General features: G+C 43.2%; 1 protein-coding gene across 1 annotated transcript; it reads left to right on the top strand.

The window, feature by feature from the left end:
* The first annotated feature begins 18,213 nt into the window (after positions 1-18,213).
* Positions 18,214-22,665, top strand: LOC110498027 (C-type lectin domain family 4 member E). The gene is made up of 6 exons (XM_090211767.1): positions 18,214-18,433; positions 18,989-19,087; positions 19,317-19,427; positions 21,833-21,957; positions 22,166-22,266; positions 22,409-22,665. The coding sequence occupies exons 1-6, from the start codon at positions 18,304-18,306 to the stop codon at positions 22,557-22,559; spliced, it is 717 nt and encodes a 238-aa protein (XP_090067893.1). The 5' UTR covers positions 18,214-18,303; the 3' UTR covers positions 22,560-22,665.
* The last annotated feature ends 496 nt before the right edge of the window (positions 22,666-23,161 follow it).

Below are 23,161 nucleotides of genomic sequence, written 5' to 3'. Positions count from 1 at the left end.
CTCCCCAAGAGAGGCACACGCCGGGCCCTCCTCTTTTTAAGGTCTGATGGTTCTCTATACAAATGCACACGTGCCACGGCTTTGTGGTTCTCCTTTGGGGGCCACTGAGCTGCCAAAAGGAAATGTCCTTCACTAACACAATCATCAGAGTTTACAATTAGGATGGGGACTGAAGAGGGGTGGGGGTGGGGGTCTGGTTGAGAAGACAAGAAATAAGTTGCAAGGTGTTATTTGCATTTATAGAATAAAAGGCAAAAACATGAACATCTAAAACTTGGGCAAGTGATGTCAGTGTCAATAGTAAAGCAATGGGACACACATATTGTTGTATTGTGGCTTAAGGGGACCAAGGGACAACATATGTGCCAACTGTGTGTGACATTGGCATTGCCTATGGATATTTGATAAGAGAGTTACACAAATAAGGTAGGACTTCTTAAATAAACATTACTTGGTACGAATGTATTTATTTGGGCACGCGTCTGTCTCGGCAGTTTAACTGGAGTTATAAATCAGGAAATCAGACATCTCACTGCATACATAAGTAATAAGAAGGGCCTCTGGTCTTGGTACATAATAGCCACGTCTGCCCACGCTGCATATGCAGTTTTCGTTTGAAAAGCAATTTGACCTGTGAAATAGGACTCACGGCCAATCTGGCCCAGGGATAGGCGCGTGCTGTGTGTAATCAGCGCTCCAAACAAAGAGGGCCGCAGCCCGAATGTCAGCCCGCGCGCACCCAGCGCTTCTCGGGTTATTAAATCTGCACCCCTTTTCCAGAACACCTCTCCTGTCCATGTATGGCATGTGATATGGACATCATGTGCAACGATATATAAACATAAAACAATTCTCTAACAATCACTGTTTGCAAACTGTTTTTGCTTGATATTGTCCCATTCTTGTTGAAATCATTTGAAACATAATTTTCCTAGTATTCTTCATTTTTGAAATATCAGTTGGCTTTAAAACGTTTATTCTAAACTTTAGGCTACATTTGGAATACATGATTGTCTCTTGTCTCCTGTCTTTAAATCAAGATTGGTTAAATCGATTCAATGAAGTCGCTTTTAGTTTCATGTAGGAGGCTATGATAAAATACTTTTTCAGCGAATCAGAATACGTCTTGCATGTTTCAATTCTTTGAGCATTGATTTCAAAAGGCAATGTAAATTAAGCAAACGTTGTGTTGTGTTTGTAGCCTACAAAGTCAAATTCTGTTTTTTTCAGATAACTTATTGTCAGTTTTGTGTATACATTAAATGTAAATGTAGGCCTATAGAATTTTACAGCCATCAGGTTTAGAGAGTATGCTTACAAGGCCGATAATCCACAGTAGCCTACTATAGGCCTATGTGAATATTTTTTGTCTAATATGCTTGCCTGGGTTTCATCATAATATCTTCAAATGAATGAGCATGCGCCACTTGGCAGAGCGTGCGTTCTTTTTCTTTGCAGGGAAGAATGAATCTCCATCATCGGGTATTGGTCTCCTCATTTGCATAAAGCTGCCGTATGACCAAATCAAATAATTACACAATCCTTAGCTGAGACATACGCCTTTTGAATGGTTGGCTCTGGTCTGATGCGTTTTCACTTGCTTGAATACAAACCGTTAGCTTTGTGCAATTCACAATTTGTCTCTCTGAAATTATACACTTGGCAATGTTTTTGTACATTGAACATTAACGAGTTTAAAGAGAGTTTTTCTCCCCTTGTCAGGCCGTATTGCTATAAACACTACAAATAACACTACAAAATATATGTTAGGTCTATGCTACAGGACAGTCACAATCACATTATAGGCCCGTTAACAGGTCATGTCTTTTGGCTATAGTCCGTGTTTTTTCGAGAACGTTTCAACTGGCAGTTATATTAGTCGTGGTTCGTGGGGCTAGACGCTTTGATGGCATTTTTAACAAGTTCCTTTTCCCCGTGATCATTTCTGGAGCGCGTGGGCCGGTGTGGTGGCCTTGGTTTCGGCGGACGCATGTGCTTGTTTGCTCAGTGGCGCGCCCTGCCCTGCGCGAGGGAAAACACTGAAGGATCGGAGCATCATTAGCATACAGCTGCCATTCCATCCTTCCTTCCATAATGTAAACTTCATCCGCCCCTAAATAGACCATCGTTAGAACCCGGTGCCCTACGCCCTACAGCACCCAGACTGATTTAAAGTTGGACAGGTGATCTTCTCTCTTAAATGTAAAATGAGGTTCAGTGTTGTGGGGAATCATTCATGTCCAGAGTTTCTGCAATGTTATTGCTATTCTTATGAGTAGCTGGTGTAGGCCTATTTAACAAAACATCATTCCTTAATGTGCTGCAAGTGGCAACTTAATAAATAAAATCACAGACAGAAATAAAATGTCAGACATTGTCATTTTTTTACAGCATGATGATATGGGCCTAAAGCATTTACATTTGCTCATTAACCTCTTTCTGATTTCATTCATCTCAGACTCAGCTCACAGTCTGCCTATTTTATTGCACCACCTACAGGTGAAGTAAGGTTTCAGATCTTGAAGAAAGGGGGCTCACCCTGAATAACTGTTGGCTCCCTTTCTGGTCAAATCATTTTGGGTTGCCAGATATGAAACAGACTATAAAAAGGTCTCAAAATCTCTATCAAACCATATTTCTCTTCAGATTATCCCGCAGATATCCATTTCAAATTTGTCCATTAGCCCAGTGTCTGAATCTTACACAAACCCATCTTGCTCGAATGCTCCAATGATGTGACTTTAATTTGCACTCATCATGACATGGGCTTCATGAATGGCATTGTCAATCAATGATTGTAATGGATGAGCTGTTGGGCGCTGGTGCCTGTGTGTAATCTGATAAGAGGGAGGTTCCATTCAGCACCATGGACAGGGCTATTGAGGAATCTAGATTTAATCAGAGGCTGGGGTTTCTAAGAACCAATGCAGCAAGGCTTCTAGCTTTTGTCTCCTTGCAGATGGACAACATGTCTGCCAACATTTGACCTATTATATCCTGGAACAATAATTCTAAAGTATTTTCAACAATATATTACAATACCATCGATCTGAATGGTATGTCACTCACAGAATGCAACCGTCTGTATGGCCAACATTTTTGTGTTGGCACTCCTTACAGCACAATAGTAGCTACCATATAAAAATGGTTCCCTGAAACATGTGTCTCCAAGCCCTGGGGCATATTACATTCACTGACCTAAAGCATCAGAGAGCTGCTCAGAAATCACTCCAGTCTATTGGTTGTATTTCCCGCCAGAGCCTTGTCACCAAGCATGCCCTGGAATGTTAAATGCTAATTCACCTCTGAGCCACAGAGGTGGAAAAAGTGATTGTTCTATCTGGGCTGATTAAAATGTGCTGCCCTGTCTCTCCCCTCAGTGTTCACCTCTGTCATTCCCCACATTCATTTCTCTATTCATGAGTCAAACAACAAAGAGCAGGCAGTGCAGCTGTTGTATTACAGATAATAAGGACAGCAGGCGCCAAGATTCCCACTGCAGCTTTCCCCCTGCTCATTCAATTACCTGACAAGAGTTTGAGACACAGCTGCACTATGGAGGTGCAGAGAGGGAAATTGAGGTACACACGTGGAGGCGCACATACGTTGACATGCACACAGACATAGAGACACACACAGATGCTCTCCCTTTACCCATGACTGTGGATGTTCTTGTGTAAGAACATGATGACCTACATGGGGAACTACTGGATGTTGTTTTTTAAAGACTGGATTTATTTTTTGAAGACTGGATTTTGTTTTTTAAAGACTGGATTTATTTTTTAAAGACTGGATTTATTTTCCGCTAAGAACAGAATGTAAGGTGATTTACATTCCATGTCATAAACAACCAACCATAATGACATTAGTGACTCAACGTACAGAAATTAAACCAGAAACATTGCTCAAATTGATTATTTTATGAGGTTACCCTTATTTTGGTGTAACTGTTGAATAAAAACAAGATGGCCGCTCAGAAACCTAATGGGCCACATCCTCCCTCGATTGACAAATGGAGCCTCAGAATCCACTCAGCTCTTCATCCTATTTCTCTTTTGTCCAGTGATCCAGGTGTCCATATAAAAAAACATCCACCATCATCCCATTTTATAGCATGCAAGAGAATCAGCTCACAGCTTGATACAATATACATTTACATAAACATTTTAGTAATTTAGCAGACACTCTTATCCAGAGCGACTTAGAGGAGCAATTAGGGTCAAGTGCCTTGCTCAAGGGCACACGGTTAGAGGATTCACGGAATCAGGAGGGAATAAGCAGGAAATCCGGAATCCTCCAATCAGGATTTCTGGAAAACTTTATGCAAAATTCCCCAGAACTTTGCAACCCTAGTAGGATAGCCTGAGGTCAGTCAGTCCCATCCATGTAATTTACCCTGAGATGGTTACTATACTTACCTTTCTTCTCATCTGAATACTTAGCATTCATTTCTCATTATGATTCACAGGGGAAAACCCACTATCATATGAGCCTAAATTACTTTTGTAGCTGAGAAAAGTATGAATGTTTTATGTTATTTAAAGTTTGTACTATTGTATTCATGTGACTGTTTATTTAGCGGGTTTGTTATGAAGAATTTGTAAATCTGTTCCAAACTTGTAATACGTTTTTAATTAATTGATTTTCCCAGTAAGATGTTCTTGAATTAATGAGAAATGCAACAATAGATTAAATAATTTGAGAGGGAGACATGTAAGCCAATCCTCACACATGCACACAAAAACAAATGACTATGTGTGAAGAGTTTGCAATGTCACAGTTCCCTAACAAAGCTTTTCCAAAATTGAAACACTCCTCATTGAATGGCATAATTAGCATTCTGTCATAATTGTGCTGCTTCCTTGGTTATTAAACGATCCCCCTAATTAGTCACTATAATAGGGTTAATCAGACTCTGCTCATCACACTTATTATTTTCTCTCAGAAAAAAAGGGGGGGGGAAATGGTTAATTAATTATATCAGTCTTTTCATCAGCGAGGGTACCATACCTCCCTTCCAAATGATTATCATGTTGTAAATGGAAGTAAGGAGCAGGCCGGACCCAGACAAATTAATTAAGTCTTAATTATGCAGTGGGAGTTGGGAGTCGTTTGCATAATAAGCTAGATCAAATGAGATCAGTCATGGAGCGGCTGGTGGAGTTGCCACGCAGACTCACCCTCCGGATGCTCCGAGGCCCCCTCTACCCTTCTACCCCTACAGTCTCCACCACTAGATTTCTCTGTATGTACTCTGTGACCCTGTAGAGACCCTGTACAGACTCAGTAGAGACTCCGTAGAGACTCTGTAGAGACCCTGTAGAGACCCTGTTGAGACTCTGTAGAGACCCCGTAGAGACTCTGTAGAGACCCTGTAGAGACCCCGTAGAGACTCTATAGAGACTCTGTAGAGACCCTGTAGAGACCCTGTTGAGACCCCGTAGAGACCCTGTAGAGACCCTGTTGAGACTCTGTAGAGTCCCCAAAGAGACTCTATAGAGACCCTTGAGACTCTGTTGAGACTCTGTAGAGACCCCGTGGAGACTCTGTAGAGACCCTGTTGAGACTCTATAGAGACCCTGTTGAGACCCCGTAGAGACTCTATAGAGACCCCGTAGAGACTCTGTAGAGACTAGGGTAGAGACTCTGTAGAGACCCTGTAGAGACTCTGTAGAGACCCCGTAGAGACTCTGTAGAGACTCTGTAGAGACCCTATAGAGACCCTGTAGAGACTCTGTAGAGACCCTGTAGAGACTCTGTAGAGACCCCGTAGAGACTCTGTAGAGACTCTGTAGAGACCCTATAGAGACCCTGTAGAGACTCTGTAGAGACCCCGTAGAGACTCTGTAGAGACTCTGTAGAGACCCTATAGAGACCCTGTAGAGACTCTGTAGAGACCCTGTAGAGACTCTGTAGAGACCCCGTAGAGACTCTGTAGAGACTCTGTAGAGACCCTATAGAGACCCTGTAGAGACTCTGTAGAGACCCTATAGAGACCCTGTAGAGACTCTGTAGAGACCTTGTAGAGACCTTGTAGAGAGACCTGTCAGGGAGTTGGAACTGGTGTTGTGTGCTTACTCTGGTATTACCAGGGAGCTTACCAGTTCAGCTAGTTGGGATTCTGCTAGTATTAGATAGTGATTGTGTCCTCTGACCCTAACTCAATGGTAAAATAAAACCTAGTTTACTAGAAAGCCACTCTTCAAATGTATGTGATGACAATAATAGTGTCATTCTAGAAACATAGAATAGAATAGAGTGAAAGACAGAGACAATAGTCCAGAACAGTACTCAGCTAAGGAAAATCCTGTTAAGGCTGTTGTATTGGTGTGTTCCCCTGGTGTTCAGGACAGCCTGTGGTTTCCAGGAGGACAGATAGCTATCCCAACAGAGAAGTTGGGTTCCGTGCAGTGCCTTCTGATACTTCCTTCCAGGGCCAGCCAACTTGACCTGAGCACCATGCCTGGGACCACCTCTATTATCTACCAATGACAGAAGCCCATTGTTAGAGTGACATTACCAAGAAAATGCAGGGTCGAGGATGCCCCCCATCCATCTCTGTCTGGGGGCCGATTGATTTTGACTTGGGGTAGGAGGGATTCCATTCTTATGACTGATGGAGCGGACCCCTTTGACTGTCAGCACATGATGAGCATAGGCAGCGGTATGATGAGGGGTCAGGGCAGCTGGTGGGGGTAACAGGGGTTGGATGGGGGGGTTGCCAGTATCACAAGATTGAGGGGTGCCTGGACAAAGCGCCCCAACCGACCCCCTGAGTCTATCAGCTACCCTATCCATCACCCGCTTGCCTTGTGATTAGCCTAGCGTCCGCTAATCATTTCATCATCAGAGGGATATAATGGTTGTGACAATAGATGCAGGCTGACTGTGAGGTCCTGCTAGGAGTGTCAGCCCACGGGGCTAAGTGCCAGCAGTGAGCCGTATGCCAGCTGTATAGCGTATGTGCCCCTGTGTGCTTTCTGCCTGGGGTTTCTGACTCCTGAGACGGTGCATGCATGGCCAGATGCTAGGTAATATTTGTGTTTGAACAGTGGTTAACGGTCACACAAGGAAGAGGTCTATTGAGTTTGGGTATTCTGAAACGAACAGCTGCCTTGCTCAGTCCATGTAATCACTGCATTGCAATGGTGTTTTTGTGTTTCACAAAAATAAATTTTTCATTGAACATCTATTGCCATACACAACTTTAGAGGATTTTAAGAAAATGATATAAAGAAGATCTCTAAATCTCATTACACATGGCAGTGTTTCAGTTTGTCTCCTCGTCCTCCAGTGCTCTAAGAGTATGCCAGTGAGAGTATGACATTAGTGTTAACCGGAGGAGAGAGGCTGCCCCTGAAAAGTTGTTAAACCCACCGGCCTGCTCCAGCAGCTTAGCACCCTATTCAGCCTGAGAGGCCTCATTATAACCAGCTCTGGAGCTCCACACGGTATATGGTGTTGCTGTTCGGAATATGGTGTGACTGTTCGGAATATGGTGTGGCTGGTTGGAATATAGTGTGGCTGGTCGGAACATGGTGTGGCTGGTCAGAACATGGTGTGGCTGGTCGGAACATGGTGTGCCTGGTCGGAACATGGTGTGCCTGGTCGGAACATGGTGTGCCTGGTCGGAACATGGTGTGCCTGGTCGGAACATGGTGTGCCTGGTCGGAACATGGTGTGCCTGGTCGGAACATGGTGTGCCTGGTCGGAACATGGTGTGGCTGGTCGGAACATGGTGTGGCTGGTCAGAACATGGTGTGGCTGGTCGGAACATGGTGTGGCTGGTCGGAACATGGTGTGCCTGGTCGGAACATGGTGTGCCTGGTCGGAACATGGTGTGCCTGGTCGGAACATGGTGTGGCTGGTCGGAACATGGTGTGGCTGTTCGGAATATGGTATGGCTGTTCGGAATATGGTATGGCTGGTCGATACATGGTGTGGCTGGTTGGAATATGGTATGGCTGTTCGGAATATGGTATGGCTGTTCGGAATATGGTATGGCTGTTCGGAATATGGTGTGGCTGGTCGGAACATGGTGTGGCTGTTCGGAATATGGTATGGCTGTTCGGAATATGGTATGGCTGTTCGGAATATGGTATGGCTGCTCGGAACATGGTGTGGCTGGTCGGAACATGGTGTGGCTGTTCGGAATATGGTATGGCTGTTCGGAATATGGTATGGCTGTTCGATACATGGTGTGGCTGTTCGGAATATGGTATGGCTGTTCGGAATATGGTATGGCTGGTCGATACATGGTGTGGCTGGTTGGAATATGGTGTTGCTGGTCGGAACATGGTGTGCCTGGTCGGAACATGGTGTGGCTGGTCGGAACATGGTGTGGCTGGTCAGAACATGGTGTGGCTGGTCGGAACATGGTGTGGCTGGTCGGAACATGGTGTGCCTGGTCGGAACATGGTGTGCCTGGTCGGAACATGGTGTGCCTGGTCGGAACATGGTGTGGCTGGTCGGAACATGGTGTGGCTGTTCGGAATATGGTATGGCTGTTCGGAATATGGTATGGCTGGTCGATACATGGTGTGGCTGGTTGGAATATGGTATGGCTGTTCGGAATATGGTATGGCTGTTCGGAATATGGTATGGCTGTTCGGAATATGGTGTGGCTGGTCGGAACATGGTGTGGCTGTTCGGAATATGGTATGGCTGTTCGGAATATGGTATGGCTGTTCGGAATATGGTATGGCTGCTCGGAACATGGTGTGGCTGGTCGGAACATGGTGTGGCTGTTCGGAATATGGTATGGCTGTTCGGAATATGGTATGGCTGTTCGATACATGGTGTGGCTGTTCGGAATATGGTATGGCTGTTCGGAATATGGTATGGCTGGTCGATACATGGTGTGGCTGGTTGGAATATGGTGTTGCTGGTCGGGAATATGGTGTTGCTGGAAGGATGTAGTGAGATGACCTTTGGGCTAGGAGTTTTTCGGTATAACATGACTTACCTGACCAGATTAAACTCTGGGCTCTAGTCACAAATCAAGTGTGATTAATCTGTCTATAGTTGTGATATTATTATTATATAATAAACACACAAGTTAATATCTTTCAGTATATGTAAATATATCACAGTCAATGATGTATTAAATTGATGCTAGTACAGGTAAACAATTAGTCAGTAAACGCAATTCTGGTATGAAGGCACTACCAAACAGGGACAGTCTATTGCAGTGCTTGACTTGGGCAGGAGCTCACCGGAACTGAGTACCGGCACCACCAATTTTCTACGGCTTTAATTCCTACACCTCTTATAGAATATTAGCTAAAACGTATTGCAGCTAAATATAAATAGTACCATCACTCAAAATGAGTACTGGCACCTATTTCAGTCCAAGTCAAGCACGGGTCTATTGTAATAACAGGAAATGGTGTAACCTTTTCAGAGGCTACCCAGCCAACCAGGTGAGAGAAGGGTGAGTTTAGGAGTTCCAAGATCAGGATGCAGCAGGTAACCTGATCTGATGTTGACACAGAGTGGACAGGTGCTCTGAGTCTGACTGAACCCAATTCATATGTGCTGCTAGTAGACACAGGTCAGCCATTAGGCAACTAATTCAGACCTCTCCCCTCTGCCCTCCCTTACGAGTCTGGTTGCCATGATACCACATTACAGTAATGCAAGATGGCCTGGCTTAAAAAGGAAAACTCCATGTTTATTTACCTTATGTTCACAGTGGAGAGTTCTCTGAAACATGAATAAGCAGAAAGACTGGACTAGACGGTAACAACAACATAGGTTGAAACTGAAAATGGCTTGTTAGTCTCTTGTTTCTAATAACTATTGAATTAACTTGATTCACTTATTTTGGGACAGTTAAAGGGAAAACCTCCCAGCATTTTAATATGTTTTGTTTGCAGCTCAATAGGCCTACAAATAATTTATCATCATCATCCAATCATATTCAGAGCCATCAAAAAAGCAACCTGGTCTCAGAGAATTTCGTATTATTCTGTACATAAAACCTAGATACGCCATTTACTATATGATATGTTACGTTTGGTATGGTTACATTAGACAGATGGTTACTTAAGGCAAAAACGGAAGTAGGATGGTTGGTCGGGGTCGATGGATATACGTATATATCATCCATAGACACCCAAAGGTTGTGAGTTTGAATCTCATCACGGACAACTTTAGCATTTTAGCTAATTATCAACTTTTTAACTACTTACTACGTTTAGTTACTTTGCAACTACTTAGAATGTTAACTCTTCCCCTAACCCTTTTAGCTAACCCTTCCTCTAGCCCTTTAACCTAACTTGTAAACTTAACCCGAACCCTAACCCCTAGCCTAGCTAACACTAGCGTGCTGGATAACATTAGCCACTTAACTAGAATTCGTAGCATACCATATGGTTTGCAAATTCATAGCATATTGTACGTTTTGAAAATTTGGAACATATAATACAAATTGTAATTCGTAAAACATATCATACAAAATGGCCGATGGACATCCAGAAATTATAACATGCTATGCGAAACGGAACATATCATATTAAATAGAGTGTCTCGGATTTACGTAAAGAATAGTCCGAAATGCTCTGAGACCAGGTTGCAAAAAAGATTTAGTCTTGATGGCATAAATAGTTGATGGGATAAACCTTGACAATTGTCCTGATCAAATGTGCTTCCCTCTCCTTCCATGAACAGCCCCATGCCAAATAAAGGTTAACAGGCAGAGAGACGTGACATCTGCTGAGTCCTGATTGGCTGATGGGGATGCGATATGCTCACCTGTTATCCACACACCAGTGCATGGTAAACACTCCCAGTCCGACCTGTAGGAGAGCCCATCTGTTGCAGCGCATTAAAACCACCTTTTTAACAATGGCATCTGGGAAGGGAAAAGGGCAGATTGTGCCACAACGCCCAATAAAAACAGGCTATGCATGACATTTCGCTCCTAATACAGGACTATAGCTCCTCCCTGTACACTGCCCTTTACCAATAAAAGACTGGCAATTTCAAAGACTGTGGATTACTTTGTGTAAAACAGTCTGTTTTAGGCATGGATATCATATTTGTCTTTGTGGGGATGGGGGAAGATTATATCATTAAAGGCTTTGAAGGGGATGATTCTCATGTTGCTGTCAAATAAACTTCATGTGAACTAATAGCCAATAGCCTTTGTTACAAGAAGGAGAATATCATCCTATTCTTCATTTAGAGTTGACCCATTCAGAAAATCTTACGGTACAATAAAGTCAAACATTACTTTTAAGGGTGTAAGGACGGGCATTTACCCAGGTGCACAGTGTGTGTTTTGTTGACAACTGAATTGTAATTAATGTGGTCCTATAGGCTGAATGTGGGCTCTATTTTACCAAATCCAATGCAAATCTAAGTGCTGGCGGCAGCGCTTTTGGGACAGGGGTGTGCTATTTTCACAGCGGTTATTATGACCGCAATTACTGGCGGTGGTGTGAAAATGACAAGTTTTGATGAATAAACAATTTGTAGGTGTGAGGAGGGCTTGGCCACGCACTGACCAATCAAGGCATTCCATGGCTTAGTGCCACTTTCAAAATAACTGGGAAGTCGGAAAGACTTCAGTATGTTCAAGACAACTGGGAACTCGTGGAAAAAAACATGCTCGGACTGGGAAAATCGCTTTGAATGGTCATCCAAATCGGAATTCCAAGTCAGAAACCAACTTTCCGACCTGAAGATCACTGCCGTCATAATTTGAGTACCATACTACCGCCTGCAAGCGTTTGTCCCAAGTTCTGTAGGTTATTGACAGTCTTTGCGTTGCCATCAACTCCAATTCAGCTGGGGGCACTGGGGGCAGGAATATTGCAACCTGGACTCAGAGGTAGACATAACATAGTAAATGTAAATCCGGGACACTCCAATTAGTATGATATGTTACATTTCATATGATATGTATTAATCAGGACCTCAGACTAGGGTGAAGGTTAACCTTCCTACAGGACAACGACCCTAAGCACACAGCCAAGGCAACACAGTAGTGTCTTTGGGACAAGTCTCTGAATGTCCTTGAGTGGCCCAGCCAGAAACCTTACTTGAACCCAATTGAACATCTCTGGAGAGACCTGAAAATAGCTGTGCAACGACACTCCCCATCCAACCTGACAGAGCTTGTGAGGATCTGCAGAGAAGAATGGGAGAAACTCCCCAAATACAGGTGTAATCGCTGCTAAAGGTGCTTCAACAAAGTACTGAGTAAAGGGTCTGAATAATTATGTAAATGTGATATCAGTTTTTGAATACATTTGCAAACATTTATTTTTGCTTTGTCATTATGGGATATTGTGTGTAGATTGATGAGGGAAAAAAACAATTTAATCCATTTTAGAATAAGGCTGTAATGTAACAAAACGTGGGAAAAGTCAAGGGTTCTGAATACTTTCCGAATGCACTGTAGTTGCAAAGGAGCTAATTAGTAAAAATGCTAAAGTTATTTGAGATGAGATTCGAATCATTCAACTTTTGGGTTACTAGACGTTTGTGTTATATTCTTGGTTGTTAATCAAATTAAAAGAAGTGGGAAAACACATTTGTTTTATATGTTTCTAAATACGAGGTTTACGGGCACAAAAACCACATCTCTCTTGTTGCATGTGCCAATCAAACCAAATCAAATTTTATTTGTCACATACACATGGTTAGCAGATGTTAATGTGAGTGTAGCGAAATGCTTGTGCTTCTAGTTCCGACAATGCAGTAATAACCAACGAGTAATCTAACCTAACAATTTCATAACAACTACCTTATACACACACAAGTGTAAAGGGATGAAGAATATGTACATAAAGATATATGAATGAGTGATGGTACAGAACGGCATAGGCAAGATGCAGTAGATGGTATAGAGTATGGTATATACATATGAGATGAGTAATGTAAGGTATGTAAACATTATATAAAGTGGCATTGTTTAAAGTGGCTAGTGATGCATTTTTTTACATCCGTTTTTCCATTATTAAAGTGGCTGGAGTTGAGTCAGTATGTTGGCAGCAGCCACTCAATGTTAGTGTTGGCTGTTTTACAGTCTGATGGCCTCGAGATAGAAGCTGTTTTTCAGCCTCTCGGTCCCTGCTTTGATGCACCTGTACTGACCTCACCTTTTGGATGATAGCGGGGTGAACAGGCAGTGGCTCGGGTGGTTGTTGTCCTTGATGATCTTAATGGCCTTCCTGTGACATCGGGTGGTGTAGGTGTCCTGGAGGGCAGGTAGTTTGCCCCTGGTGATGCGTTGTGCAGACCTCACTACCCTCTGGAGAGCCTTACAGTTGTGGGCGGAGCAGTTGCCATACCAGGCGGTGATACAGTCCGACAGGATGCTCTCGATTGTGCATCTGTAAAGGTTTGTGAGTGCTTTTGGTGACAAGACAAATTTCTTCAGCCTCCTGAGGTTGAAGAGGTGCTGCTGCGCCTTCTTCACCACGCTGTCTGTGTGGGTGGACCAATTCAGTTTTTCCGTGATGTGTACGCCGAGGAATTTAAAACTTACTACCCTCTCCACCACTGTCCCATTGATGTGGATAGGGGGGTGCTCCCTCTGCTGTTTCCTGAAGTCCACGATGATCTCATTTGTTTTGTTGACATTGCGTGTGAGGTTATTTTCCTGACACCACACTCCGAGGGCCCTCACCTCCTCCCTTTAGGCCGTCTCGTCGTTGTTGGTAATCAATCCTACTACTGTAGTGTCGCAAACTTGATGATTGAGTTGGAGGCGTGCATGGCCACGCAGTCGTGGGTGAACAGGGAGTACAGGAGAGGGCTCAGAACGCACCCTTATGGGACCCCAGTGTTGAGGATCAGCGGGGTGGAGATGTTGTTACCTACCCTCACCACCTGGGGGCGGCCCGTCAGGAAGTCCCATACCCAGTTGCACAGGGCGGGGTCGAGACTCAGGGTCTCGAGCTTGATGACGAGTTTGGAGGGTACTATGGTGTTAAATGCTGAGCTGTAGTCGATGAACAGCATTCTCACATAGGTATTCCTCTTATCCAGATGGGTTAGGGCAGTGTGCAGTGTGGTTGCGATTGCGTTGTCTGTGGACCTATTGGGGCAGTAAGCAAATTGGAGTGGGTCTAGGACGTCAGGTAGGGTGGAGGTGATATGGTCCTTGACTAGTCTCTCAAAGCACTTCATGATGACAGAAGTGAGTACTGCGGGGCGGTAGTCGTTTAGCTCAGTTACCTTAGCTTTCCTGGGAACAGGAACAATGGTGGCCCTCTTGAAGCATGTGGGAACAGCAGACTGGGATAAGGATTGATTGAATATGTCCGTAAACACACCAGCCAGCTGGTCTGCGCAGCCTCTGAGGACGCGGCTGGGGATGCCGTCTGGGCCTGCAGCCTTGTGACGGTTAACACGTTTAAATGTTTTACTCACGTCGGCTGCAGTGAAGGAGAGTCCACAGGTTTTGGTAGCGGGCTGTGTCAGTGGCACTGTTTTGTCCTCAAAGCGAGCAAAGAAGTTGTTTAGTCTGTCTGGGAGCAAGACATCCTGGTCCGCGACGGGGCTGGTTTTCTTTTTGTAATCCGTGATTGACTGTAGACTCTGCCACATACCTCTTGTGTCTGAGCCATTGAATTGCGACTCTACTTTGTCTCTATACTGACGCTTAGCTTGTTTGATTGCCTTGCAGCTACACTGTTTGTATTCGGTCATGTTTCCGGTCACCTTGCCCTGGTTAAAAGTAGTGGTTCACGCTTTCAGTTTTGCGTGAATGCTGTCATCAATCCACGGTTTCTGGTTTGGGAATGTTTTAATAGTTGCTGTGGGTACGACATCGCCGATGCACTTGCTAATAAACTCGCTCACCGAATCAGCGTATTCATCAATGTTGTTGTTTGACGCAATGCGGAACATATCCCAATCCACGTGATCGAAGCAATCTTGAAGCGTGGAATCAGATTGGTCGGACCAGTGTTGAACAGACCTGAGCGCGGGAGCTTCCTGTTTTAGTCTATCTATAGGCAGGGAGCAACAAAATGGAGTCGTGGTCAGCTTTCCCGAAAGGAGGGCGGGGGAGGGCCTTATATGCGTTGCGGAAGTTAGAATAACAATGATGCAGGGTTTTACCAACCCTGGTAGCACAATCGATATGCTGATAGAATTTAGGGAGTCTTTTTTTCAGATTAGCCTTGTTAAAATCCCCAGCTACAATGAATGCAGCCTCAAGATATGTGGTTTCCAGTTTACATAGAGTCAAATAAAGTTTGTTCAGGGCCATCGATGTGTCTGCTTGGGGGGGAATGTATGCGGCTGTGAGAAGAGAATTCTCTTGATAGATAATGCGGTCGGCATTTGATTGTGAGGAATTCTAAGTCAGGTGAACAGAAGGACTTGAGTTCCTGTATGTTGTTATGATCACACCACGTCTCGTTAATCATAAGGCATACCCCCCCCCCTCCTCTCTTCTTACCAGAAAGATGCTTTTTTCTGTCCGCGCGATGCGTGAAGAAACCAGGTGGCTGTACTGACTCCGATTGAGCCATGTTTCCGTGGAGCAAAGAACGTTACAGTCTCTTATGTCTCTCTGGAATGCTACCCTTGCTCGGATTTCATCAACCTTGTCAAGAGACTGGACACTGGCGAGTAGTATGCTCGGGAGTGGTGCACGATGTGCCCGTCTCCGGAGCCTGACCAGAAGAACGCTTCGTCTGCCCCTTTTACAGCGTCGTTTTGGTTCGCTGGCTGGGATCCGATCCATTGTCCTGGGCAAAACATAGGATCCGCTTCGGGAAAGTCATATTCCTGATCGTAATGTTGGCGAGTTGACGTTGCTCTTATATCCAGTAGTTCCTCCCGACTGTATGTAATAAAACCTAAGAAAAAAATAAATACTGCATAGTTTCCTAGGAACGCGAAGCGAGGCGGCCATCTCTGTCGGCGCCGGAAGTTGAGTGCATATGGGCACTGTGCATCACAGCTGGATAGACTGAACTTCCATTGTCAAAATCCATGCCATAACCAACCATAAGACCAGCTTTCTGATGGTCTTAAATATCCACTCTAGTGCTTACTGAAATTTGCACGTTTTAAGAACAAACCTCAGATATTGCCACCCCTGCATAAGCGAGCTCATTAAAGACAACTAAATGACCAATCCTGATGCTAAGGTTGGAGAATAAAAGAGTGCCGGCTTTAAAGGTGCAATATGCAGAAATTGCTCTGCCCTTTCCTGGTTGCTAAAATTCTAGTAGTTTGCCTAATTTCAGTTTACATGACAAAATGAGCAAGCGATAGTGTAGAGAAGAATCACTGTACCATCTACACCGCTGTGAAATATGTTGTTTGAAGCTGGTGTACAAAACCCGAAAGTAAAAGACGTAAAAACAAAACTTAAATCAAAATCAAATTAATTTATATAGCCCTTCTTACATCAGCTGATATCTCAAAGTGCTGTACAGAAACCCAGCCTAAAACCCCAAACAGCAAGCAATGCAGGTGTTGAAGCACAGTGGCTAGGAAAAACTCCCTAGAAAAGGCCAAAACCTAGGAAGAAATCTAGAGAGGAACCAGGCTATGAGGGGTGGCCAGTCCTCTTCTGGCTGTGCCGGGTGGAGTTGATAACAGAACATGGCCAAGATGTTCAAATGTTCATAAATGACCAGCATGGTCAAATAATAATCACAGTAGTTGTCGAGGGTGCAACAGGTCAGCACCTCAGGAGTAAATGTCAGGTGGCTTTTCATAGCCGATCATTGAGAGTGTCTCTAGAGAATTGAAAACAGCAGGTCTGGGACAGGTAGCACGTCCGGTGAACAGGTCAGGGTTCCATAGCCGCAGGCAGAACAGTTGAAACTGGAGCAGTGGCACGGCCAGGTGGACTGGGGACAGCAATTAGTCATCATGCCAGGTAGTCCTGAGGCATGGTCCTAGGGCTCAGGTCCTCCGAGAGAGAGAAAGAGAATTAGAGAGAGCATACTTAAATTCACACAGGACACCGGATAAGACAGGAGAAATACTCCAGATATAACTAACTGGCCCTACCCCGACACAAACTACTGCAGCATAAATACTGGTGGCTGATACCCCCGGACAGGGCCAAACAGGAAGGATATAACCCCACCCACTTTGCCAAAGCACAGCCCCCACACTACTGGAGGGATATCTTCAACCACCAACTTACCATCCTGAGACAAGGCCGAGTATAGCCCACAAAGATCTCTGCCACAGCAAAACCCAAGGGGTGGCATCAATCCAGACAGGGAGACAACGTCAGTGACTCAACCCACTCAAGTGACGCACCCCTCCTAGGGACGGCATGGAAGAGCACCAGTAAGCCAGTGTCTCTGCCCCTGTAATAGGGTCAGAGGCAGAGAATCCCAGTGGAGAGAGGGGAACCGGCCAGGCAGAGGCAGTTCGTAAAGAACATGAAACAAAAATAGCAGCCATAGACCACTTCTTAGGCTTGCTTTCAAATAGAATGTTAGATCTATAACTCACATTTCAATGTGAATTTGGTCCTGTCACCCAAAAAGTTACATAATGCAGCTAACAGTTCGAGATTGAAAACTAGCATGCGTTTGACAATTGCGCTGGAGTAACACCAGTCGAAAATCGAGTACTTTAAAAGCCGAAAATAGAGCACTTGTCAAATAGACTGTGGAATTGTACCTGTAATGGCCGTTGGTGGAAGAAGGTGAGGACCAAGGTACAGCGTGGTACATGTTCATCATTTTAATGGTAAAGCTGAACACTATACAACAAGCAACAAAAGAACAACAAAAAAGTTCCATCAGGTGCAAAACACACTAAACAGAAATGAACTACCCACAAAACTCAGGTGGGAAAAGGCTACCTAAGTATGGTTCTCAATCAGATAGACAGCTGCCTCTGATTGAGAACCACACGGCCAAACAACAAAGAAATCCAAAACATAGAAAATGAACATAGAATTCCCACCCTAGTCACATCCTGGCCTAACCAAAATAGAGAATAAAAACCTCTCTATGGCAAGGGAGTGACAGTACCAAAGACTTGTCATTGTAGAACTGTGTCCTCTTGTGTTAGATTGTTTTTTCAGAATAAGTTCAATGTGTGTAGATGTTGGACACACTAATGATCACTGTTCAGTCAGTATACGTTGTACAATCAAATTCTAAAGTTAAATATCACACAACTCATTTCAGCCTCATCTCATGGTAAATCTAATCCTCAACCTTGTAGGCTAAGCCTACGTGCACTGAGTTCGGTCTGATATGTCAGCTTCCTGCATTTACTCACACACACAGAGCTGTACATTTCAGTGTAGAGAAACACACTGTAACATTCAGATACACACAAAACAAGATAACAAAGATGGCCGTGTCTGTCAGTGCAGGGGATTCTGAAATCATTGAGGTTGAAACAAACCTTTCTGAGGATTCGGCAAACTACTTCAATATGAAGATAAACAGAGCAAAAAAAAGAGAGGCAGTCCAAAAATCAGGTAAGAGAGCAATTGCACTTTAGCCTACACAATTGTGTTTGTTGGCTGCTAAGATGGGAAGGTGAAATATTTGAACCACAGTTCTTGCATCCCCAAAGCTTTCTTGCTATAGAAGGTCCAGATTCGCTAGCTTTGTAAAATGGATGTGCGTTGTAATATTTTCCAATACATCGCTGTTCTTTCTTCTTTTCCTTGTATTTGTGTCAGTATTGATTTCATTGTCAAAAAATAAATGAAGACTAAAAACCATGGGCTGGTTGCCCAGACACAGATTTAAAGACCTGGATTAAAAATGTGAATATCCTTTGTTTTTTAGGTGAAATACTAGGTATAATCTGGGTCTGGGAAACCGGACCTATGAGTTTTTGAAGTCAGTAACTCCACTCCAACGATGTTCACTGATATATGGGCTGTGTCCCCAAATGCCACCATATCCCATATGTGGTGCATTACTTTTGACCCAAGCTCCATGTGCCCTGGTAAAAAGTAGTGTACTACATAGAGAATAGGGTGCAGTTTGGGGCGCAGCCAGGTTAAATGTGTGTTGTTCCTCAGGTCCTGCAGGTAAAATGCTCTATATACTGGTTGGTGTCAGCTTTGGGCTGATGTGTGTTCTGCAAGTCACTCTGAACATCTCCTTGCGTCTTGCCCACTGTGAGTTGAATTACTTATGTTTATAGTGCGCTTTTAGAATGATACACTCTATAGCTAGATAGCAAAATTAAGACATTAAAATATACAAATTCATTAAGCAGGACAGTAATGTGGAATGTAACCTTTCTGAAGTTCTCAAATAAAAATCATACATTCTGTCCACTGATTAAATAAGAAACACACAGCTTCTTTCAGCAAACTCAACCACAGTTTCTCTGTCTTATTCCAGCTAACTTCTTGGAGGAACAGATAAAATGGTTAGAGACCAGTTATAACAACCTTACTGAAGAGAAAAAACAGCTACAGATCAGTTATAACAAAATGGGGAACAAGTCAATGGGTATGAATACATTGGACACAACTACTATTGTTCTCAACTTTCTGTGTACTTGCTTTTTATTTGTCATCTGTTAATATTGAAGTCAATAGGATTTATTTTTTTAATATACAGTTGAAGTATATTACACGTAGGTTGTGTAACCTACACTTAGGTTGTACACTTAGGTTGAAGTCATTAAAAATAATTGTTCAACCACTACACAAATGTCTTGTTAACAAACTATAGTTTTGACAAGTCGGTTAGGACATCAACCTTGTGCATGACACGAGGAATTTTTCCAACAATTGTTTACTGACAGATTATTTCACTTATAATTCACTGTATCACAATTCCAGTGGGTCAGAAGTTTACATACACTAAGTTGACTGTGCCTGTAAACTGCTTGGAAGATTCCAGAAAATGATGTTATGCCTTTAGAAGCTTCGGATAGGCTAATTGACATCATTTGAGTCAATTGGAGGTGTACCTGTGGATGTATTTCAAGGCCTACCTTCAAACTCAGTGCCTCTTTGCTTGACATCATGGAAAAATCTAAAGAAATTAGCGAAGACCACAGAAAATAAATTGTAGACCTCCACAAGTCTGATTCACCCTTGGGAGCAATTTCCAAATGCCTGAAGGTACCATGTTAATCTGTACAAACAATAGTACGCAAGTATAAACACCATGGTAACACGCAGCCGTCATACTGCTCAGGAAGGAAACGCATTCTGTCTCCTAGAGATGAACGTACTTTGGTGCAAAAAGTGCAAATCAATGCCAGAACAACAGCAAAGGACCTTGTGAAGATGCTGGAGGAAACAGGTACAAAAGTATCTATATCCACAGTAAAACGAGTCCTATATCGACATAACCGGAAAGGCCGATCTGCAAGGAAGAAGCCACTGCTCCAAAACCGCCATGAAAAAGACAGACTACGGTTTGCCACTGCACATGGGGATAAAGTTTGTACTTTTTGGAGAAATGTCCTCTGGTCTGATGAAACAAAAATAGAACTGTTGGAAATAATGAACATCGTTATGTTTGGAGGAAAAAGGGGGAGGCTTGCAAGCCGAAGAACACCATCCCAACCGTGAAGCACGGGGGTGGCAGCATCATGTTGTGGGGGTGCTTTGCTGCAGGAGGGACTGGTGCACTTCACAAAATAGATGGCTACATGAGGAAGGAACATTTTGTGGATATATTGAAGCAACATCTCAAGACATCAGTCAGGAAGTTAAAGCTTGCTCGCAAATGGGTCTTCCAAATGGACAATGACCCCAAGCATACTTCCAAAGTTGTGGCAAAATGGCTGACTCAGGTACACCAGCTCTGTCAGGAGGAATGGGCCAAAATTCACCCAACTTATTGTGGGAAGCTTGTGGAAGGCTACCCGAAATGTTTGACCCAAGTTAAACAATTTAAAGGCTTTGCTACCAAATACTAATTGAGTGTATGTAAAAGTCTGACCACTGGGAATGTGATGAAAGAAATAAAAGCTGAAATAAATCAATCTCTGTATTATTATTCTGACATTTCACATTCTTAAAATAAAGTGGTGATCCTAACTGACCTTTTTACTCTGATTAAATGTCAGGAGTTGTGAAAAACTGAGTTCAAATGTATTTGGCTAAGGTGTATGTTAACTTCCTACTTCAACTGTATATATTTTTTTTCTTCTTTTTACCCATTTTACCCATCTTGAATCATGCATTCCTGCTTGGACATGTTAGATGTTAGAAACAAGATATTTATTGAATAGCCTACCATCTCAGTAGTCCATTACACAGTCTAAAGCAGAACGCGGGATGTTCCCCAATGCTGGAAGGGGGGCCTCGAGTGAAAAAGTTTGGGAGCCCCTGGTCTAAATATATTTTCTATTGAGTGACGCCAACTGAAAAAGTTGGTGGCACTGGGGAAAATGTTAGAGACCTGTCAAGGGGTGTGATTTTTAATCTAGAATAACTACTAATTTGGCTGTTGGGAAGAAAATTATGCGATAGAATGTTATGCAGAAAAATATGTTGGTAGTACAAGGCTATGGTAGTTGGCTAGTTGGTAGTACAAGGTACAAAGCTATGTTTGTGCAAATAGAAATCAGTGATTTATGTTTACTATAGGCTAATGAAGCAATCAAAATGTGATGTGACTAAAATATGACTAAAAATAAAGGGCATTAAGCTAAAATGGCCCACTGTTTTCATAATTTTGATAATAACTAGACTAAATCATTATTCAAATGACAAAAAAAGTGGCTAACACTGAATTATATTTTAGTCAAAATTAGTAAGATTAAACTAAATCTAAAAAAAAGAGTGCTAAAATGAACACTGGTGTGTGTTGGATCAGCTAATAGCTCATGCACACTCCAGCTGGTAGAAAGCACTTTCATGTTTTCATATTTTCTCCTGATCTCTGTGTGAAAGAATGGAGGACGTTTAACACCAGCTTGTACTACGTCTCCAACGACTATAAAACTTGGGAAGACAGCAGACAGGACTGTCTGAAAAGAGGAGCAGACCTGGCAGTCATAAACAGCAAAGAGGAACAGGTGAGTGAGTGAGTGAGTGAGTGAGTGAGTGAGTGAGTGAGTGAGTGAGTGAGTGAGTGAGAGAGAGAGAGAGAGAGAGAGATTGCCTGTTGTCAGTTCAGACCTTCGAGGTTCAAACCAATGATCCTCAGGCTACAGGTCTCATCAAAACGTCCCTGCATTCAGTGAAGTTGTATCATGACGTAACTGTTGCTTTCTTTCTTCCAAGGTGTTTATCAGTCAACTGAACACCAAGCCCTGGATAGGTCTGACTGACAAGGATTCTGAGGGGACCTGGAAATGGGTGGACGGAACCCCACTGACCACAGCGTAAGAGATCGTAACGGTTTCTCATAACATCATTTTTTAAACGTATTATTAAACCATTGCTTGACCAGACTCCGGCACGGTCAAAGTATTTTTAACACATGATTTGGGATGAGTTGAAATGTAACATCAGTATGGTTTGTAGGTTTTGGTCCACTGACGAGCCTAATGATGGAGCTGTGAATGGAGAGGACTGTGTCAGCCTTTATTACCATACCCAGCCTGTATTGAAGAACTGGAATGACCTAGCATGCAACACAGAATTTATGTGGATCTGTGAGATTGTAAATGGCTGATCCACAGACAAACAGACACTCAGATTCTGTAAATACACACATGCAGGGAGACACACACACACACACACACACACTACACACACACTCACTCACTACACACACACTCACTCACTCACACACACAGCTTTGACTTTTTAGGAGGTAAGAATGTATACACACCCTTAGAGATAGCTTTTTTCCCCATGTATTCTTGTTTCTTGTTTATAATACATGAATTACAGATGTTGTTTGGCATTTTAAGTATTTGCTTTACTGTTATTAGCCGTTACTGGATTGCATTCACTGTGGAACCATTTTCACAAGTATGTGGTACATTTCCATAACTCAGAGTACAAAACTCCAAACTGGTCACACTTGTAACGGAGCCGGTCTTTCATTAAAAACCTCTCATTGTGCATTCATTTGGATTGTAAACATCTCTCACCACATAACCATTGATTCAACATATACGTTTATTGTGAAATGTAATGAGAAGATTGGTTTAATCACCAGATCACAACATAATGATACAGTATCTTTTTAATTGAGTCGTTTTAACTACTAGTTAATGCAATAGCAAGCATTGCAAGATACGTGTTTCAAATGGACCTTAGAAGTGCTGA

The sequence above is a fragment of the Oncorhynchus mykiss genome, chromosome 19 (genome assembly GCF_057628025.1).
Source record: "Oncorhynchus mykiss isolate SJ-2025 chromosome 19, ASM5762802v1, whole genome shotgun sequence".
NCBI classification, from domain to species: Eukaryota; Metazoa; Chordata; class Actinopteri; order Salmoniformes; family Salmonidae; genus Oncorhynchus; species Oncorhynchus mykiss.
The sequence above is the reverse complement of the archived record's forward strand: the minus strand, read 5'-3'. Positions and strand labels throughout refer to the sequence as shown.